General features: G+C 39.3%; 1 protein-coding gene across 1 annotated transcript in view; it reads right to left on the minus strand.

Moving 5' to 3' along the window:
• Positions 1-10,691: 10,691 nt before the first annotated feature.
• The window catches only part of BPNT2 (3'(2'), 5'-bisphosphate nucleotidase 2), a 37,482-nt gene continuing 28,442 nt past the window's right edge, over positions 10,692-19,731 (minus strand). Inside the window, exons 4-5 of the mRNA XM_035011185.1 lie at positions 18,749-18,910; positions 10,692-16,664 (exon numbers count right to left, since the gene is read on the minus strand). Coding sequence (XP_034867076.1) covers positions 16,393-16,664; positions 18,749-18,910 — 434 coding nt within the window. The 3' untranslated portion in view covers positions 10,692-16,392. The remainder of the gene's footprint in view (positions 16,665-18,748; positions 18,911-19,731) is intronic.

A 19,731-nucleotide genomic window follows, 5' to 3' on the forward strand; every position in this document is an offset into this window, starting at 1 on the left:
CTTCTTGCAAAATGTAGCCTTTTCTGCGTGACTCGAGGCCACAGCTGAATGACAGAACATGGAACCTGCATCCATGCATGTTTTATGGAGCCTCAAAGCATCGCTCTTCTGTCCGATTTTCTGAGAGCGCAGAGGAGTAAGATTTGGTCAGTTTGCATAGAGACAAAATAGAAGGACGTCCAAAACTGTCAGCCTTTTCAAAGGCCAGCCTCATAATACCCAATAAAAAATAAAAATAAGCTCTATCCGCTTCTGAAACAGCTTGCATTGTCAATAGCAGTTCGAATGATCCAAATGTTTCCAAAATGATTCCTCCAGGTGAAGTGGTTTTTCAGTTTAAAGCGATTCTTTAAGATTGCCTACTGCTTTTGCTGCTTAGACACAGCAGTCTTCCAAATCCATTTTGTTTCCTCAAAGGCTTCTTGTTTCTCTCCCCCTCTGCCCCCCTGAATTGAGATATCCTGGTGAATTTTGCTAGAAGCTGTGGGCATTCTGATCTCCTGGACTGGAATGAAATTAATCAGTGCCCCACTCCTGCTGCACTGTCTCCTTCCTCTTAACTGCCCTGTCACAAGACAGGTTGGGCCAGACACAGTCCTCACAAAGACACACCAGCTGCTCCCCCTAAAAACAGTTTACCTCAAACATGATTCTTCAAGCAAACTCTTAAGTTAGAAAGTTATACCTGGGAAGTTCAACCAGCCGAAGAGGGTTATGACTAGCGAGACAATTTCTGTTGTTTTCAATTCTGACTTCAAGATTTTGGAAATTCAGACCCAAACTCGAAACAGGGCTTTTTTTTTTTTGCTCATCGGTGTAGAAAGAGTGATGCTCTGCTTCCCCTATGTGGTAGAGCTTGATACTTCACTCTCTAGAAACCAGATTAACAGCCAAGACAAAAGGAGGAAGCGGGCGCAGTCAGGAGGTTTATTTATTTTTATTTTAAATGACCCATATCACGAGTTCCTTTATGAACAAAAGAAGCCAATAGCGATTTCATAATATCCTTAGAGGAATTTCCTTCTTATTTTCCTTCTCAATTTTGAAAGTCAGCCAGGAGCCCTCTCTAACTGTGAAGATGGAGAGTGTTATTTAAGGTTTTTTTTTAGCTCATGTGACACTTAGGGGGAAGCCAATGGTAAGTTCAAATATCTCTCCAGATCCTCTACTTTGTAAAATAACAACAATAATAATATCTATATAAATAAAGTCAAGTTCCTATTCATCTGAAAATGACATATATGACACGCATAAAATGGAAGTTTAAGTATCCTGGGAGTTGTGACTGTACCACCCGCTTTGGGAATCTCTCTCTGGAGCCCGTGAAGCTGAGGGCAGGCAGCAGGGTCTCTTGGGTGATGTAGCCTGAGATACGGGCTCTGTGGCAGGAGCAACACCTACTGTGGGGGATCCAGGGAGAACCACACAGAGATACACCATTTTCTTGAGCCTCGAGTCTCTTGGGTGTGCTTCCTTTATGGGCAGCACAGCGGACCCCTGGGAGCATTTTGGAAATTCGGCCTCTCCACCCACCCCAGACCCAACCGATCCAGAGTTGGCACTTCAGGGAGATTCCCAGGTGATTCACATGGACTTTAATGGGTGAGAACCGCTGGGCTAGAACAACTGGAACAACCAAGACCCACAAACTGGGAAAGAGGGTGGTGGGAGAAAACATCTGTGGTTAGAATGTAAGCCCCAGACTAAAAAGGGACCTTTGGGTAGGCATCCAAACTGCAGGGGGTGGTTTGCAATCTGTCTCCGAGGGCCAGTGCAGAAAATTCCAGGGGGACTAGAAGCAGGAATTTGTTTATTTAGCGGTGATGATGAATTCTCCTGAGCTATCCCGCCCAACTCAAAGCAGTAGAAGTCATGGTAAGAACAGGAATGGTGGTGATAAGGATGATGGTAGAATTAATACTGATAAATACCTAGTGAGCACTCAGCATTGCTGAGCTCTGTGCTGAGGGCTTAATGTGCATTGTTTAGTTGGACACTCGCAACAACATTTGAGGTAGTGAAACCGGGGTGCACACTGGTACTACTGAGCCCAGATCAAGGAACTAAGAAGTGGACCAAGTAGGATTTGAACCCAGATTCTTAGTTTAACATGGATTAAGCCAAATTTGTGCCAGAACATAATATTAAGCTAAAGAAAGAAGCAACTCTCAAACTTTAGTGCATATATGAGAAATCCTTGGAAGTGTGTTCAAATGCAGATTCCTGGGCCCTGAAGCTAAACCACAGGATCTGGGAGTGTACCGCAGGCCCATGAATCTACCACTTCAAGTATCTCCAGGTGATGCTGAGGCGAGTGATAACAAAGACAACATTCAACAAAACACTGCCTCGGTGACAGTGGAGAATGTTGGCTGCAATCCCTTTTATAGACTACATGTAAGATATTATTTTCACACAAAGATTCTGCAGTTAAAAGATATTTGAAAATTAGTCTTAGCTAAACATTCAAAGTCCCTCACAACCCACCTCCCAGACCCAGCGCTTGCCATGCTCAGCCTAGAACGTGGCATTCTGCAGTGTGGCTCTTGTCTTTACTGAGAGGCGGAAATGGGCAGAGACAGTTGTGAGTTTCAGGATACTCCATATCAGATTCTTTGCTGCAGCCTCCTACTAACAGATTCATGAGTATCTGCTGGACTCTCTTTCTTGAAGATGGCCGCTCACTACTATTTTTCTAATATTCAATTTCTCGTTTTGGATTAAATATTCATCTAAATATGCTCATAGTCCTTACATAAAAAAATACACCAAGGTCTATGAATTTAATAAATTGCGTATCTCAAAGCATTTAAACGCTAATTGAAGCTTAAAGTTTTCAAAAGCTGAGTATGTCAGATCCTTTGAAATACTTTTAATTCCTTAAAAATTAATCAAAAAACTCATAAAGGATTACAATCATGGAAAACTCTTTCTGGCACTAGAAATGCTACTTCCATGGTTTTAGAGTACTTCTACATAATCTCTATCTCATTTTTACCATTATCCTAGTTCTTCCTAGGTGTATTATTATGAGGTGCATTGCCTCTACACCAAAATTCCTAATATCTCATGATGTTGACCTTATTTGGAAATAATGTCTTTGCAGATGTAATTAGTTATGATGAGGTGATACTAGAGCAGGGTGGGCCCCTAATCCAATATGGCTGGTGTCCTTATAAAAGGGAGAAATTCGGACACACACAAGGAGAATGCCATGTGAAGTTGAAGGTAGAGATCAGAGTGATGTTCTACAAGCCAAGGAACGCCAAAGATTGCCAGCAAACACCAGATACTAGGGGAGAACTGAGGAACAGACTTCCGTTCACATCTCTTAGGAGGGACCAACCCTGCTGACACATTGGTTTTGGACTTTTGGCCTCCAGAACCATGAGACAATACATTTCTGTTGTTGAAGACACCTAGTCTGTGGAACTTTGTCATGGCAACCCAAAGCAAACTAATGCAGGTGTAATTTTATTCCCTGGACCAGAAGAGTCAGGGCAAAGACTCCAACTAATCAGGGCTGTGGGTTCAGGTTGGCATAGAACAACTGAGTTCAGAATTGAACAAAATATTTATTTCTAAGGATAAGGAGTACCTCCCTGGAATTTTTACAATCTTAGAAATTGCTAACACAGAAGTCAAGAATATTAAATAAACAAATTGATAGCCAAGTTTTTAAAAATGCCTTTTTATTTGCCCATTATAATAAAGAATTCTTAGGATGTAGGCCATTTTTAAAAAATCACTTCTAAATGTTAGTGCTTTGAAAGCATAGAACCTTTAATGTCTTAACCCCTAAAGGACTGTTTTCTGGTTCCCTCTTAACTCTTGTGGTTGGCTTTTATCAGAAATATCATCTCTGTTCCCACAGTACTTCACCATGGACTCAAGTCCTCCCAAAGGAGGGCTGATGTTGACTCCAGGGCATTCCTGTCTTCATCTGTTACCCATTTCACAGGGCTCTTTCATGCTTACTCTTTGCATGTTAGATTAAGAATTATTAGATCTGACAAACCTGGAGTATTTCATTTTTTTACAACCTCAATCTTTACTAATACTTCATCTGAGTTCATCCGCCCTATTGAAAGCCCACAAGAGGACTTGGGACTCACATTCTCCTCTTGTCAGGATGAGGCCAACCCTTCATGCCAACACTAGGGATAAGCAGGAAAGATGGGGAATCTGGCCTCTGGGCACCCAGTACTCAGCACACTCAAACCTGCAGTGTTCACTGTTTTCCACTTGCATTCCGCCTGGTCCACTGATCTCCACACCGGTTTCTACATACCAGCAGGGGGCACAACCACTCAGACCAACATAGTAGTAATGACTTTTTGCCTCGACTCCAGGAAATCTACAGAAGAAGGATCAGAGATCTTGAGAGGGATATAAATTCTGAGCACAAATACAAGGGTGCAGGCCAATCTGTGTATCTTCTGCCTCTCCGCAGCCCAATCCCTCACATAAGAGCAAGGTGCCAGGAAATTGGCTGTAAGGCTTTAGGCAATGGAGGACACAGCCTGCTGCTGCAGAGTTGGGGTGTTGTTGAGACCTAGGCCTCCAATCAGGAAAGAACAAGTGAGAGATCTGAGGGGACAACAGTGGTCAGCTGCTCTTCGCAGATGGGCACTGGCTGAGGATGAGTGGAGTTCCTTCACCTCATCCTCACAGATAAATCCTTGATGAGATTTTAGTAGCCACTGTTTTCTCTGTCAGATTTTCTTCCTTTTCTTAACAGACCCTGGCTTGTCCCTTGGACAGAGAGTTTAGGACAGGCGAGGGCATGTGTCCCAACCAAACCTACCACCGTCCTTTCCAGGACGTTCCTGTGAAGTTAGTATAGAAGACTGTTGCATGCATGTGGGGACTGCTGGAATAATGTGGATCTGGGCTCTCTGACAGCCATGTTCCCCACTGTGTGGAGCAAGACAGTCTGTAGAAGTGGATGGGCACAACACACTAGCAGATAGGGAGAGCCAAGGGAGAGGGAGAGAAATGACCACATCATCTAAACGGTCCATCTTCTCATCCCTAACTTTGTCTTTCTCAGACACTTGAGCCAATAAATCATTTTCGGCTTAGGTTAATTTGAGTTAATTTTTGTTTCTAGAGAGCAAGAGAGTCTTGCCAAATAAATACAGCATGGAGCAGAAGCCTTCAGATCAGACAATCATAAAAAAACTCAGGGGGCCAGGCGGAGGGAGTGTGCATCCTTTAGGGCTTGCCTAACTATTCTCTGATTGTTCTGTATTTTACCTCATTTGCTGTTATGCCCCTTCATGTCTGACTGCCTTGCCCAAGACCCTATGAGAGGTAATGAGAGACAGAAGGGTATTGAAAGGCAGGCACCACTGCACCAGGGTCCCGGCAGTGACCTTCCCTACTCAACACTCTCGTTGCCGGGGGTTCCCAACTCCTGTCTCTCACGCTGCTCGATAACCCATCTGTTGCATGAAACATGGGCCACAAGTTTCGCAGATCTACCCTGTCACTTTCCAGGGGTCCGGGGCTGAGGGTGACTTATCACTACTGGAAATTCAGCTCTTACTGTTAGTGCAGTGTCATTTTGTTGTCTGACATAGTTTACAATTTTAAATGTTTCCTTTTGTTGAGATATTTAATCTGCTGAGGTTTCCAGGACCTTTGGCTTGCTGTCCAAAACAACCATTTGACACACCGAAGAATGTTTTATCACTTCTCCAGAGAATGAAAAGTGTATTTGAGAAAGATCATTTCCTCCTGCCCCATGACACTCCTCTGCTTACCTACTAACAGCTGCTTTAGGCAAAATTACATCCACTTTTTAAAATATTTTCCATGACAATGTTCTCTTTGAAAAATTAGGTCTGGTCTTCTGCCAATTGGAGATTTGATGTAACCAAAGATCTTAATCCAGCTAGAGAACTAAATTCACTGAAAACAGAAAGAAAAACTTTCACAAATGTGCTGTTTGCATTCCTACTGTGAAATAAGATCTGACCCAGTACTTATCTGGGAAGAACTCCCACCAGAGCTGTGGAAATCTTGTTTTATGATCAGAAATCTTGTTTGGGAAAGAAACCACTCTGCTCTCTGTCCAACAAGATGGACTCCTTCGTTTCCCAATGTTCTCATGTTAATCCCCAAAGCACGATTGGCTGGTAAACAGCACTGGCTGGGAGGAAGGGATAGAAGTTCTAGAGAGTAAATGGAGACCATGTGAGGTGCTGGACTCCATCAGTGAATTCACTGTGAATCATGTTTTTTTGTCGTTGTTTTTCCTCCATGGTCTGAGTTCCAAACTGAGCGAGACAAGTTAAAATTCTCAGAAATTGCAAAAAATAAAAAACCATATATAATCTCTGAAATATCAGGTGGTACTTGGCACTCATAGGGTCACTCCTCTTCTGGGACAACTTGAATCCATATTGAAGTGCTTTGGAAACTCTGAAATGATATTCCTAATGAGAGCTTCCCAAAGGGGTACCTGAGTGGCTCAGTTGGTTAAGCATCTGCCTTCAGCTCAGGTCATCATCTCAGGGTCCTGGGATCTAGCCCCATTTCGGGCTCCCTGCTCAGCAGGGAGTCTGCTTTTCTCTCTCCCTCTACCCCTACCCCGCTTGTGTGCTCTCTCTCTCACAAATAAATAAATAAATAAAAACTTTTTAAAAAAAAGAGCCACCCAAAAGTTAAAAGGGAGAAAGAAAATAATCCTTGAACTTATTAAAGAGCTGAGACATTTAAAAATGTTTCTGTGCTAATCTCAGATTTCAAGATATACTACAAAGCTATAATAATCAAAAGAGTATGGTGCTGGCACAAAAAGAGACCCATAGATCAACAGAACAGAATGGAGAGTCCAGAAAGAAACCCACACTATATGGTCAATTAATCTACGACAAAGGAGGCAAGCATATACAATGGGGAAAAAACAGTCTCTTCAACAAAAAGTGCTGTGTAAACTAGACAGCCACATGCAAAAGAATGAAACTGGACTACTTTCTTACACCATACACAAAAACGAACTCAGAATGGACAAAAGACCTAAATGTGACATCTGAAACCATACAACTCCTAGAAGAAAACATAGGCAGTAATCTCTCAGACATTGCCTTTAATAACATTTTTCTACATATGTCTCCTCAGGCAAGGAAAACAAAAGCAAAAATAAACTATTGGGACAACATCAAACTAAAAAGCTTTTGCATGAAGAAAGAAACCAACAAAACAAAAAGGCAACCTGCTGAATGGAAGAAGATATTTGCAAATGGCATACCTAATAAGGGGTTAATATCCAAAATATATAAAGAAATTATATAACTCAAAGTTGAAAAAACAAATGATTTGATTAAAAATGGGCAGAAGACACGAACAGACATTTCTCCAAAGAGGACATCCAGTTGGCCAAAAGACACATGAAAAGATGGTCTACATCCCTTCTCATCAGGGAAATGCAAATCAAAATGACAATGAGATATCACCTCACACCTGTCAGAATGGAAAAAATATAAAACCCAAGAAACAAGTGTTGGGGAAGATGTGGAGAAAGAGGAACCCTTTTAGCACTGGTAGTGGGAATAAAAACTGGGGTAGCCATTGTGGAAAACAGTATGGAGTGTCCTCAAAAAATTAAAAATAGAACTACCCTAATAATAGTGCAGTAATTGCACTATTGGGTATTTACCCCCAAAACACAAAAACACTAATTCAAAGGGATACATGCATTGCTATATTTATAGCAGCATTATTTACAATCCCCATATTATGGAAGCAGCCCAAGTACCTATCAATAGATGGATGAATAAATAAGTGGTATATATTTACAATGGAATATTACCCAACCATAAAAAAGAATGAAGTCTTGCCATTTGCAACAACATGGATGGAGCTAGGGAGTATGCTAAGAGAAACAAGTCAGTCAGAGAAAGACAAATACCATGTGATTTCACTCATATGTGGAATTTAAGAAAAGACAAATGAACAAAGAAAAGACACAAACCAAAAAATAGATTTTTTTTTTAAGATTTTATTTATTTATTTGACAGAGAGAGACACAGCGAGAGAGGGAACACAAGCAGAGGGAGTGGGAGAGGGAGAAGCAGGCTTCCCGCTGAGCAGGGAGCCCGATGTGGGGCTCGATCCCAGGACCCCGGGATCCTGACCTGAGCCGAAGGCAGACGCTTAACGACTGAGCCACCCAGGCGCCCCCCAAAAATAGACTCTTAACTATAGAGAACAAACAGATGGTTACCAGAGAGGAGGTTGGTGGGGGATGGGTGCTATAGGTGATGGGGATTAAGGAGATCACTTGTGATGAGCACTGGGTGATGTATGGAAGTGTTGAATCACTATATTGTACACCTGAAACTAATACAGCACTGTATGTTAACTAAACAAGAATTTAAAATTTAAAAAACGATCTTCCAACTCTAATGTTCAGGGTTTCTTTAAAAAAAAGGGGCAGAGGAACTGAAAAAACGTTATTACAAAGAAGACATACAGATGGCCAACAGACACGTGAAAAGTTGCTCAACATCACTAATGATCAGGGAAATGCAAATCAAAACAATGAGATACCACTTTATACCTGTCAGAATGGCTGATATCAAAAGGACAAGAAGTAACAGCTGTTTGTGAGGATATGGAGAAAAAGGAACCCTTATGCACTGTTGGTGGGAATGTAAATTGGTACAATTGTGGGAAAAGGTATGAAGATTCTGCAGAAATTTAAAAATTGAAATACTACAAGGATGCCTGGGTGGCTCAGTCAGTTAAGTGTCTGCCTTCAGCTCAGGTCATGATTTCAGGGTTTTGGGATCAAGCCCTGCATGGGGCCCTCTGCTCAGCAGGGAGTCTGCTTCTCCCTCTCACTCTCTGTCTGTGCTCTCGTGCACGCTCCCTCTCAAATAAAAATCTTAAAAAAATTTTTTTTTTAATTAGAAATACACATAAGCCAGTAATTCCACTACATCATATTTACCCAAAGAAAAAGAACACTCTAATTCAAAAAGATATATGAAGTCCTTTGTTTATTGCAGGATTATTTACAATAGCCAAGATACGGAAGCAACCCGTGTCCATTGATAGATGAAGGGATAAAGAAGATGTGGTATTGTATACCATGGAATATTACTCAGCCTTAAAAAATAAAGATTGCGATCTTGCCTTTTGTGACAACATGAATAGACCTAGAATGTATTATGCTAACTAAAATAAGTCAGACAGAGAGAAATACCATATGATTTTGCTTATATGTGGAATCTGAAAAACAAACGAACAAACAAAAAGCAGAAACAGACCCATCCCATAAATATAGAAGACAGATTGGTAATTGCCAGAGGGAAGGAGATGGGAGAATGGGCAAAATAGGGAAGAAGAGTGAGAGGCGCAGGCTTCCAGTTATGGCATGAGTAAGTCACCAGGCTAAAAGGTACAGCATAGACAGTGTAGTTACTGGTATGATAATAGCACATGTGACAGTAGACAATAGCTACCCTTGTGGAGAGCATAACACAATGTACAGGGTTGTAGAATCAGGGTTGTACACCTGAAACTAACGTAATATTGTGTCAACTGTACTTCAAATTAGTTTCTGTGCTTTCAAAATACTCAGATTTTAGAAACAATTTTTTAAATAATGGTCTATATCCTAATTTCTATTAGGATGTAGAATAGAATTCTCTATTATTTATTTATATGAACAAGTAATATACCTCTGCTGATGCTGAAGTCCAGGATATGAAATAATCAAATTCATAATATGGGGCTGATGACATCTTTTTTTTTTTTTTAAAGATTTTATTTATTATTTATTTGAGACAGAGAGAATGAGAGACAGAGAGCATGAGAGTGGGGAGGGTCAGGGGGAGAAGCAGACTCCCTGCTGAGCAGGGAGCCCGATGCGGGACTCGATCCCGGGACTCCAGGATCATGACCTGAGCCGAAGGCAGTCGCTTAACCAACTGAGCCACCCAGGCGCCCCTGATGACATCTTTTTATAAGACTTGAGGAAAACAAAAGCCTTGGAGATCTTTCTCATCATACTGTTTCTATTACTCCCTTTCTATAAATTTGTCCTTGTCTTTGCTTCTTTTGCTCTTTTTCTAACCTCCATCTTAAATCTAATGAAGAATGCAAGATGTAGGGGCGCCTGGGTGGCTCAGTCATTAAGCGTCTGCATTCGGCTCAGGTCATGATCCCAGGGTCCTGGGATCGAGCCCCGCATCGGGCTCCCTGCTCCGCGGGAAGCCTGTTTCTCCCTCTCCCACTCCTCCTGCTTGTGTTCCCTCTCTCACTGTGTCTCTGTCAAAATAAATAAATAAAATTAAAAAAAAAGAATGCAAGATGTAATTCTGTTATGACTATTTTTGCCTTGTACACCCCTTCTCAAACAGATGCCTTTCTGTACATGGTGAGAGAATCTCAGAAATATTAGTTCAAAAGCAGATGCATTCGTAAGAGAAAGCAGAAGAGTTCCATGGGCTGAGGTGAAGGGGGAATGGGGAGGGACTCAATGGGTAGTTTGTGTTTGGGATGATGAACAGGTTCTTCAAAAGCATTGTGGTGACAGTTGTCCAACATTGTGAATGTATTAAATGCCACTGAATTGTGCACTTACAAATGGTTAAAATGGTAAATGTATGTATGTATATGTTACCCTAGTTAAAAAAAAAAAAAAAAGGGAAAAAGCAGATGCAGCACACCATCTCTTTCAGACATGACCAATTTATTCAGAAAATTCAAATTTCAGTTTGGCAAAGTATATCCAGGGGCAGAGAGTTCGGGATAGTCATTTCATTGGAAGCAATCACATTTTCTAGAGCTAAATGTCCATGGGGTAGTTAAAAATAATTTAGTGTGCAAGGGGTGATAATCATAAATATTTGCAGAGTCAACAAAACAAACAATCAGCTTACACAACCGGGGCATGAAAAACGCTTATGGTAGTAGTACTCCTTTATTCAATTTAGTGCAACACACATTAAGCCCCTAATTTATTCAAGACACTGGGCTAGCTGCTGGGGTTGAGGTGGAAATACAGAAATCACCAAGACACAATCCCTGTCCTTAAGAAGTTTACAACAGCACATATAAAAATGAGTGCGGTACAAAATAACTGCTCTAAAAACATGGAGAGCTTACTTCTCCGTAGAGGTTAAAGTCAGGACCCCCTTAATTTTGTGCTGTGGGTGAGGGAGGCAGGATACAACGTGCCAAGAGAAGAAAAGTCTGGTGTCTAAGTATGGCTTGGGAACAGGACTGGACTAACTCCTCCACAGCTTTATGTGTGTGAATAGGGCAGGAGTATTCAAAAGTATTCTTTTATTTTAATTCCTCTCATCAGTGTTAGCCCATTACAAGGAAGTGATGGACAGGAAGTGAGGTCTATTAAAAAAACAAAGTTTGAAGAGGCAGGGACATGAACAGGAAACACCATTTCATAGTTTCGTGTAAACTCAACCCCGTGTGTATATACATCTAGTAGCTTAAATAACATCATCAAATGGGGGGAAAAATCCATCCGGAGCACCATAGTTCATCATGGCAGAACACAGTCTCTCTTGTTAGATTCTAAGACTAGCTTTGGCTCCTGCCAGTGGAGGACGTAATGCTACAGGGAAATTGGAAGTCCGTATTTTTACACATGAATTAAAGTCCTTAAACGTTACCTCCTCAACTCAGCATAAATGATGAAGAGAGCTTAGAAGAGATAATTTGGGGAGAGAGATTTAAGTCTTTCTAGGCTAACTGATCTAATGATGCCTTGGCATGCTGTATTTCCTATTTAAAAAAATACAGGATGAGCAAGTCTTTCCTGAATAATAACTATGTGTAGAACATACTTCAAGAGGAATTTTAACGGAACATACTACTAATCAAACATCAGTTTCTGCTTTTGTAATTTACACAAATTACCTTAATTATAATACTTTAGGGAACACTTACAAACACAATTATGTAACGTTGCTTTAATACTCATCAGCCTTAACTTCTAAAAGTTTGGCTTATATTATTTTATCTCAAAAAAAAACCTACTTATAAATCTCGTTTTCCCACAGAATTAATTCACCATCCAACTTTAAAAATAACTTTTAAAAACAGAAACCAATAGTAAACTGGAATGCTAATACCTGCCAGGCTTTGATAAAATAAAAATAAACAACTTACATAAACAGCACCTCATAAAACCAAAACCTCCTTTTGAAATACAAAGTTCAATTCTTCTTGCCTTCGTGGTAACTGCTATCAGAATCCCCAATTCTCCCCCTCCCCACTTCAATCCAGGAACTGTTCTGGTTTGTTAAGTCACATAACACACAGTATTTTTTAGCATTAATAAATTATTGATATGGTACCATGAATAGCTGTTTTTAAAAACCAACGTTAACTCAGAAGACCAGTAGAACAGATACAATAGCACACTAAAATGATTTAAAAGAAAAAAAATTTTTAAATGTACCTTATCCTGGTCTTGTATTAATTCAAATTAAAAACCAAAGGATGAAGTATCATTTCAGACCTATATACATCAAGATGCCAGTTCTTATAAAAATGTACTTTAGTTGTAAATGCTAGGTTATGCAAAAATAAGTTTATATCAATTGTATTTAATTTAATGAATTTTCCCCAACTCTAATATTAAAAATGTTAAAAGAACTTAAATTTTAATGGCAAAAAGTTCCTATTTTCCCCATCTATTAAAAAAAGATTTTATTTTCCCTTATTAACATACAATGCCCTATTGTTAAGGCACAACTTTTTTTAGGATAAAAATGAAACCATAGACTAGGTTGATTTTATACAACAGTTACAAGACAGAATTTTTGTAGGCATATACTGAAAATAATATACCTCAAATTCAACGAAGATCAAAAATGAAAAATCAGTTTCTATCCAGGACCAGTCAACACATAGCCAAGATAAATAGTTGTAGCTAGAATAACCCAAGTAGATTCTATTTTTAACCTGCCAAAGATTGTCTCCATAAGGCCATTTTCAAGGTGTTATCAAGGAGAGGCAAGCTGGATATTTTCTTTTTTGAAGAACAGAGGGTGGTGGCACCCCAGCTTTCTTTACTTATGCTTTGCTATCAGAGATCGTTGTCACCTTCAAAGCCTGGGTGAGATCCAGTTTTTGAACATCTGAGACAAGGGCAGAGTTCCTGATCCTAGGGCTCAGGCAGATGTTTGCTCTGCATTCTCCCTCTGCTACCCTTCCCTGGAGCTTTCTTCCTTCCCACCCTCTTCTTAGCCACTGCCCCTCCCCTACTTCCTCTGAACCCAATTAGCACAATATTCAAAGGGAGCACTCAGCAACAGAATTTGCACAATTGTTACTTAAAACACATGAACCAAAACACTTGTTAGCTTCATCATACAGCCATAAACAATTCATCTGAATGTTGATTTAAATCAAGAAAAAACATTAGAGGAAAGAGGACAACTGAATACCAAACAAATATGATCCTTGTAGGCCCTTTGTAATCTCAACTGAAATAGGGACACAAGTATGAAAGCTAACAGAAAAAGCAAGTTTTCTTAAGCAGGCTTATATACCTAATTCTTGTATTTTCTGCATTTTCATTCTGTGAAGAAAGGATCTAAAGAAATGGTTTGTAAAGACAGAAGCACTGGATTAGACTTGACTGTGTAAATCTTTGTGGTTTTGAAGGTGATTTTCCTTTACCTTTTGAGAACAGTCTTTGAGAAATAACGGTCAACCAGAACTCTTGCCTGGCTTCATCTCCCTGACCAGGAACTTAACTCAGTTCTACCATAAGATCTCAGCAGCCAATCTTGAGAGAAGTAGGTCTAGGAGAGAATTCAGGGGTTAAGTTTTGGGGGAGAGTATGGTCCAGAAAGGGGCAGATACAGAGCAACATCAACGGGCTGGGGAGCCAGGGAATGAGGTAGAGATGAAGGGCAGAGCAAGGGGACAGCTAATAAATACTGAAGTTATCGATGCCACTACTTTTACTAAATGTGATGTGTAAAACTCAAAAGTTTAAGGGAGCATTGTGCTCTAAATGATAGCAAAGATAAAGGAAAGGGAAGACCAGGAGTTGGGGAGGTGAGGCTTGCTAAACGTTCAACTTTATTTTGCTGCATTTAGAAGTAATTCTGGGAGATAGTACATGCCTCACTTATTCATGGTGTTTTACTGGTTATGTTCTGGCACAATAATGTCTCACATAAATAAATATAAATATTGTTCTTTGTACTTATATTAGTTCTGTAATGTATATTGACTTTTAGAAACAAAAATATTAAAAATGAATTTTCTATAAAAGCACTTAAAAACCATTAGTAACTAGACTATACCCAACAAATTATAAAAATAATGCATTTAACTGTCAGCCAATATCTTAACTTTTGCACATAACATCAACCCTTCGCAAAGTCATTATCTACATGCAGATTAATGGAATTAAAAATAAAACCAAAGTAATCATGCTTGCTAATATGATCTAGTTTCATTTCCATTAAATTAGAAATTTTCCATGTAATATTGAAAAAAAAAAAACCCTCCAATTAAATGCCATTTCTTAATATGCCAGTCTTCTTGCCCCATGTTTGACACATTACAATTAAAACAAATGCTTATACCACAGACTCTGGAAATAGTATATGCCTCTGCCATCTCTCCTGAGGAAAAAATATTCTCATTTCATTGAAAAGTAAAAAGATGAGGTCTCCAATACTCTGTTCTGAACCTGTAAGTCCTGTTTAAATATCAAGTGTTCCAACTACCAAAACTTTGTATGAATTTTCACTGAACCTATCGAGGCCCACCACACTATCAGGTTTGTGAACAGTTGCTAGAGACTGGGAATAAACATGTGCTTTGTACTAAATTCAGTTCCCTAAGGAGGAATGAAAGGACCCTGGAGACCATGTAAAAGGCAGACCTACAGCTGTATGCACATTCCACTAGGTGAGGATGTCCATTCTTTGGTCAATTTTACCTCCATGACAGGAAAAGAAATGGAAAGTTGTTTTGAAGAAAGAAAAGAAGAAAACAATGAGCAATCCCCTCCCCCTATAATCAGTATGTTATAAAATACAAGGACATCAAAGTCACATGAAATAATGGTATTGTTTACACGAAGTTTCCAGATAACACACTGAGAGAAATCCAACATTCCGATGAAAGTTCACAGAGCAAGGTTCTAATTACAGGGACACAGTGAATATGCCACTGCCTTTCTTCCAGTCAGATTCTGCCTACTGAATTAAAACAAAAATTACTTAAAAAGTAACATTAACCTTTGTTATTTTAATCTGAAAGGAAACTTTAAAGTATCTTAAAAGCTACTACTTTGAGATTAGATTAGATCCATTTATTAATGGTAAAAGCAACCATAAATCATTCTTGATAAGGTGAGAATCTCTACATACAAACCTGGCAACGTTTTTAAAAAGTACTAAAACAAAACTTGAAAATAACGAAAGCTAGCTCAATTTGTGTAGTATCAAATGACTCAATTAACAGAATAATTTATATTCTTATAGTGCATAATTTATCCCTAATGAGAAAATGTACCAAAATCTTAGTGCTAACCCTGAAACCTTAATCCAAACCTTACATGTTAAAGACTAAATGCTGGTTAGGAGGGAAAGGATGGGACCATGCAATGTCCACAGAACAAACAAAAATCAACAGTAAGGTGGCAGAAATATTGAACCCATGGATACAAATACACTTTTCTGTACAAAAACAAAAACACACACACAGAAACTACTATTACAACGCAATCATCATATAGCTATATTTTCGACTAGCTGGTGAACCTGTTAAAATTTCAAAGAAAAAAAAATAAGCTTTTTCTATTTTAATCCATTAAGAAATATTCAGTAACAACAGATAAATAGAGCATTTGTTGCATATTAATGAATGTGTGGCTTCTTGTGCTTTCCATCTGAATTAGGGGTAAAAACCTCCAATTACTTTATTTTCAATGAGATACAATTGTAAAGTAGTATTAAATCTACACAAAATCAATCCTTTCTTCAGCCCTATTCTGTATGAAAGTACTAACAAATAGTGAAGATTCATGATGTTGTGTGAAAATTGTGACTCATAACAATGTAGACTCAGCTATAGATTTTAATTCACAAATATATATATATATGTGTGTGTGTGTATATATATATATATATATGCGGCCTTGTGTATGACAACTGTACGAAAATAGTCTCAAAAATAAAGACAATACTTGAGACACGAAGCAACCCACTTTCCCTGATCTTGCATCCTATTACAGGGAAAATAAGTCTCTGATGCTTCATAAATACTTTAAAAAGTTCTGGATGGCCTTAACCATGCAGTCTCCACCAAAGCGTTGAAGACCCCAGCGTTTCAGGCTGACTGCTCAACTCAGGAAGAGCTGTGACCTGTGATCACCTTTGCTTATTTATGTCCTGTCTTCTCTAGATCTGGGAGTTTTCTGACTAGAGCCTGGTGGTTCATTCTGATGCTAGCAAGGAGCCCTCCTTCAATGCCGTCGGAACCAGTGTAACTGATTTCTTCACCACTCAGGGTAGTCATATGCCCCCCAAGGGCTTTTAAGATGGCATTGCCAGCACATATATCCCATTTTTTGATGTATGTCACATGGATATATAGATCAGCTTTTTCTTGACTCTTATCAGGCACATCCAAGAGTGCTAAAACTTTATAACCTAAAAGAGAAACACAGAATTTAGGTTACTATTCAAAAGATTTAAAGAAAGTAGCTTACTTTTTTTTTTGTTTCTTTCTTTTTTTTTATTAATTTTATTATGTTAGTCACCATATATTACATCATCAGGTTTTGATGTAGTGTTCCATGATTCATTGTTTGTGTATAACACCCAGTGCTCCATGCAATACGTGCCCTCCTAAATACCCATCACCGGGCTAACCCATCCCCCCCCAAGTAGCCTACTTTTTAAGAGTACATTGTGAAAAATAACAGCACAGGATAGGCAGAAGTTCTCTATACTATCTTTGCAATTGCAAAATCTAAAACTATTTAAAAATAGTTTTGTTCTTTTTTCAAGGAAGTTAACAGTGCAGACATCGAACCCAAATGAGCAAAAAAATATACTGTAAAGGAATTTATGAAGCTATTCTCAAGTGTAGCCAAATATACTTCTATAATCCTTTAAATTTAAATCTACTTTGTGGTTGTTTTCTATGGAATGATACAGTCACTGTGTATCCTTTCCTCTGGAATACTATACTGAAGCTATATACCCACGGGTTTCATCTGAATATCTAGGAACACTGATTTGAAAGAAGACAAAATAACACAACCTTAAGCCTTTTCTGTAATGAGGCAGAATTTTTAAAAATTTAAAAAATAATAAAATAAAACAAACAGAAGAAACCAGGTCTAGAATCTGATGTATCCCATTCATACTGGATATTCTGAACATTACCTTCCTAACCAACATTAACAGAGGGCTTATAGGAAAATATATTAAGTAAGGTACATACATGTAATCATGTAAAGGTTTTAAACACATGTTTTTCACCATAATTTGTTATTTATTTGAATTAAAACACTTCTGTCATATTAAAAAGCACTCAAAACAAGGGTGAGCAAAAGGCCTGTGAGCCAAATTCAGGCCATGCACTGTTTTTTGTATAACCCTCAAGTTATGAATGGTTTTCTGTATTTTTAAAGGTGGTAACAAACCAAAAATCCAAGAATAGTAGGCAGTAGAGTCTACACGTGGCTCATAAAGCCTAAAATGTTTACTATCTGGCCTTTTAGAAAAAGTAAGCTGACCCCTGATCAACAACAGGTAATAAAATAGTGCAGAATATAGAGTAAGCTGGGTGGCTACCAGACTCCAGCTCATCCCAGACATGCAAGCTGAAGAGCTCAGAGGTGTTAAAAGTGCCCAGGGATTAGTCATCCTAGTAACACTTATGAGGATTCCTGACATCTTTCTGCCATCGTAATGTGCTTGATCTTCCCTTCTCTCCCTGATATTCCTACAGTTAAGCTAACAGCACAATTACTTTGAAATTAGATCACATATAAAACCACTACTGACAGTACATCACTGACATGAAGATGCTTTTGTAGTATTCAAGGAACAGCAGTCACTGTTGTGAAACTATTGTCCTTACTGTGAGGCTGTTTCTTTCTTTCCTTTCCTTTTCTTTTTTTTTTTTTAAAGATTTTATTTATTCATTTGACAGAGAGAGACACAGCGAGAGAGGGAACACAAGCAAGGGGAGTGGGAGAGGCAGAAGCAGGCTTCCCGCAGAGCAGGGAGCCCAATGTGGGGCTGGATCCCAGGACCCTGGGATCGTGACCTGAGTCAAAAACAGATGCTCAAAGACTGAGCCACCCAGGCACCCCTCTTTCTTTTTTTTTTTAAAGGTTTTTTATTTATCTATTTGAGAGAGAGAGAGCACAAGCACGGGGAATGGCAGGCAGAGGGAGAGGGAGAAGCAGGTTCCCCATGGAGCAGGGAGCCCCATGCGGGGCTCAATCCCAGGACTCCGGGATCATGACCCCAGCCAAAGGCAGACGCTCACCCGACTGAGCCACCCAGGTGTCCCTGTGAGGTCATTTCTAACAAGAAGGCATGTGTGGCTGAAATCCCACCCTCGAGATAACCAAGTAGGAGACCATACCTGTCTGCAAAGTACACTGTCTATTCTCACTTTTTTCCCAAGCACAGGACAACCAAATCTTTCTCCCAACATAAGCCTTGACCATGCGGGGGACACTGTCCCCAGGCACAACAGGGGAATAGGAACGTACCAGCACCACCAGCTGGGATAATTGTAGTCTGGTTTCCAAAAGTCTGAAGAGCAACCTGTTTGACCATTCCTGAATGTGAGCGTGACACAACGATCCTTGGGGTCTTCTCATTGTAGGAAGTGCGGGCTTTCACGTTGGACCCACCGTCTACCATTGCCCAAGCTGAAAAGCAAATATGATATCCATTAACAGCACTGAAGGCTTTTGAAACAGGAACTCAAAGGACCAAGAGTTGATTGACAAAATACCCTTTTCCGTAGAATTACTTGTTTTTCCCCAAAACAAAAATGCTTTTTTTCCTGAGAATGAGAGTGATATTTAACATTTTTTGCATTAAAATAGGCAAATATTAAAACAAAGTTTAAAAAGGTCACATAACCCTGCCCAACCAGAGATAATGACTTCTAAAAACTTGGCTTAAGAACTCCCAGGCTCGAGAGCTCCCAGTGAGGTGCTGAGTTCTCACTGGGATTATACTGCAACTCAACATCTCTCTATACCGTAATCTGGCTTCCTTCCCTCTCTTATACAACTTTGATCCCAAGGGCACTCTTTCCTAAACATCCTACATGCTAATCTCCATCTCAAAAGTCTGGTTTCTGGGGAACTCAACCTGCGACAACCTAGGACATAAACACAACTAGCTACCCTGGATAATTCAAAATTTAAAATAGGTTTTCCTCCTACTATTTTCTCCTCCTTACTATTTCTCCTCCTATTTCTGATATATTCATGGTTTCAGTGATAAACATAAAACAGTTAAAGAGGTGAGTTAGATTTACATATCTGCTTTATCAGAGAATATAAAAAGAAAATGCTCTAGATTTCAAAATAGAACAGAAATTTCTAAGAAGATGAGGAGACCCTAGAAATGGCTTGAAATCTTTTTCTTGGTTTGGAAGTTTTCTTCACTGACTACCAACCTATACAAGAAAATAAACTTACTCAGAATTATCAAATTAGACTGTTGCTCTAGCAGTCAC

Source organism: Mirounga leonina, unplaced genomic scaffold, assembly GCF_011800145.1.
Source record: "Mirounga leonina isolate KUSES-001 unplaced genomic scaffold, KU_Mleo_1.0 Mir_165, whole genome shotgun sequence".
NCBI classification, from domain to species: Eukaryota; Metazoa; Chordata; class Mammalia; order Carnivora; family Phocidae; genus Mirounga; species Mirounga leonina.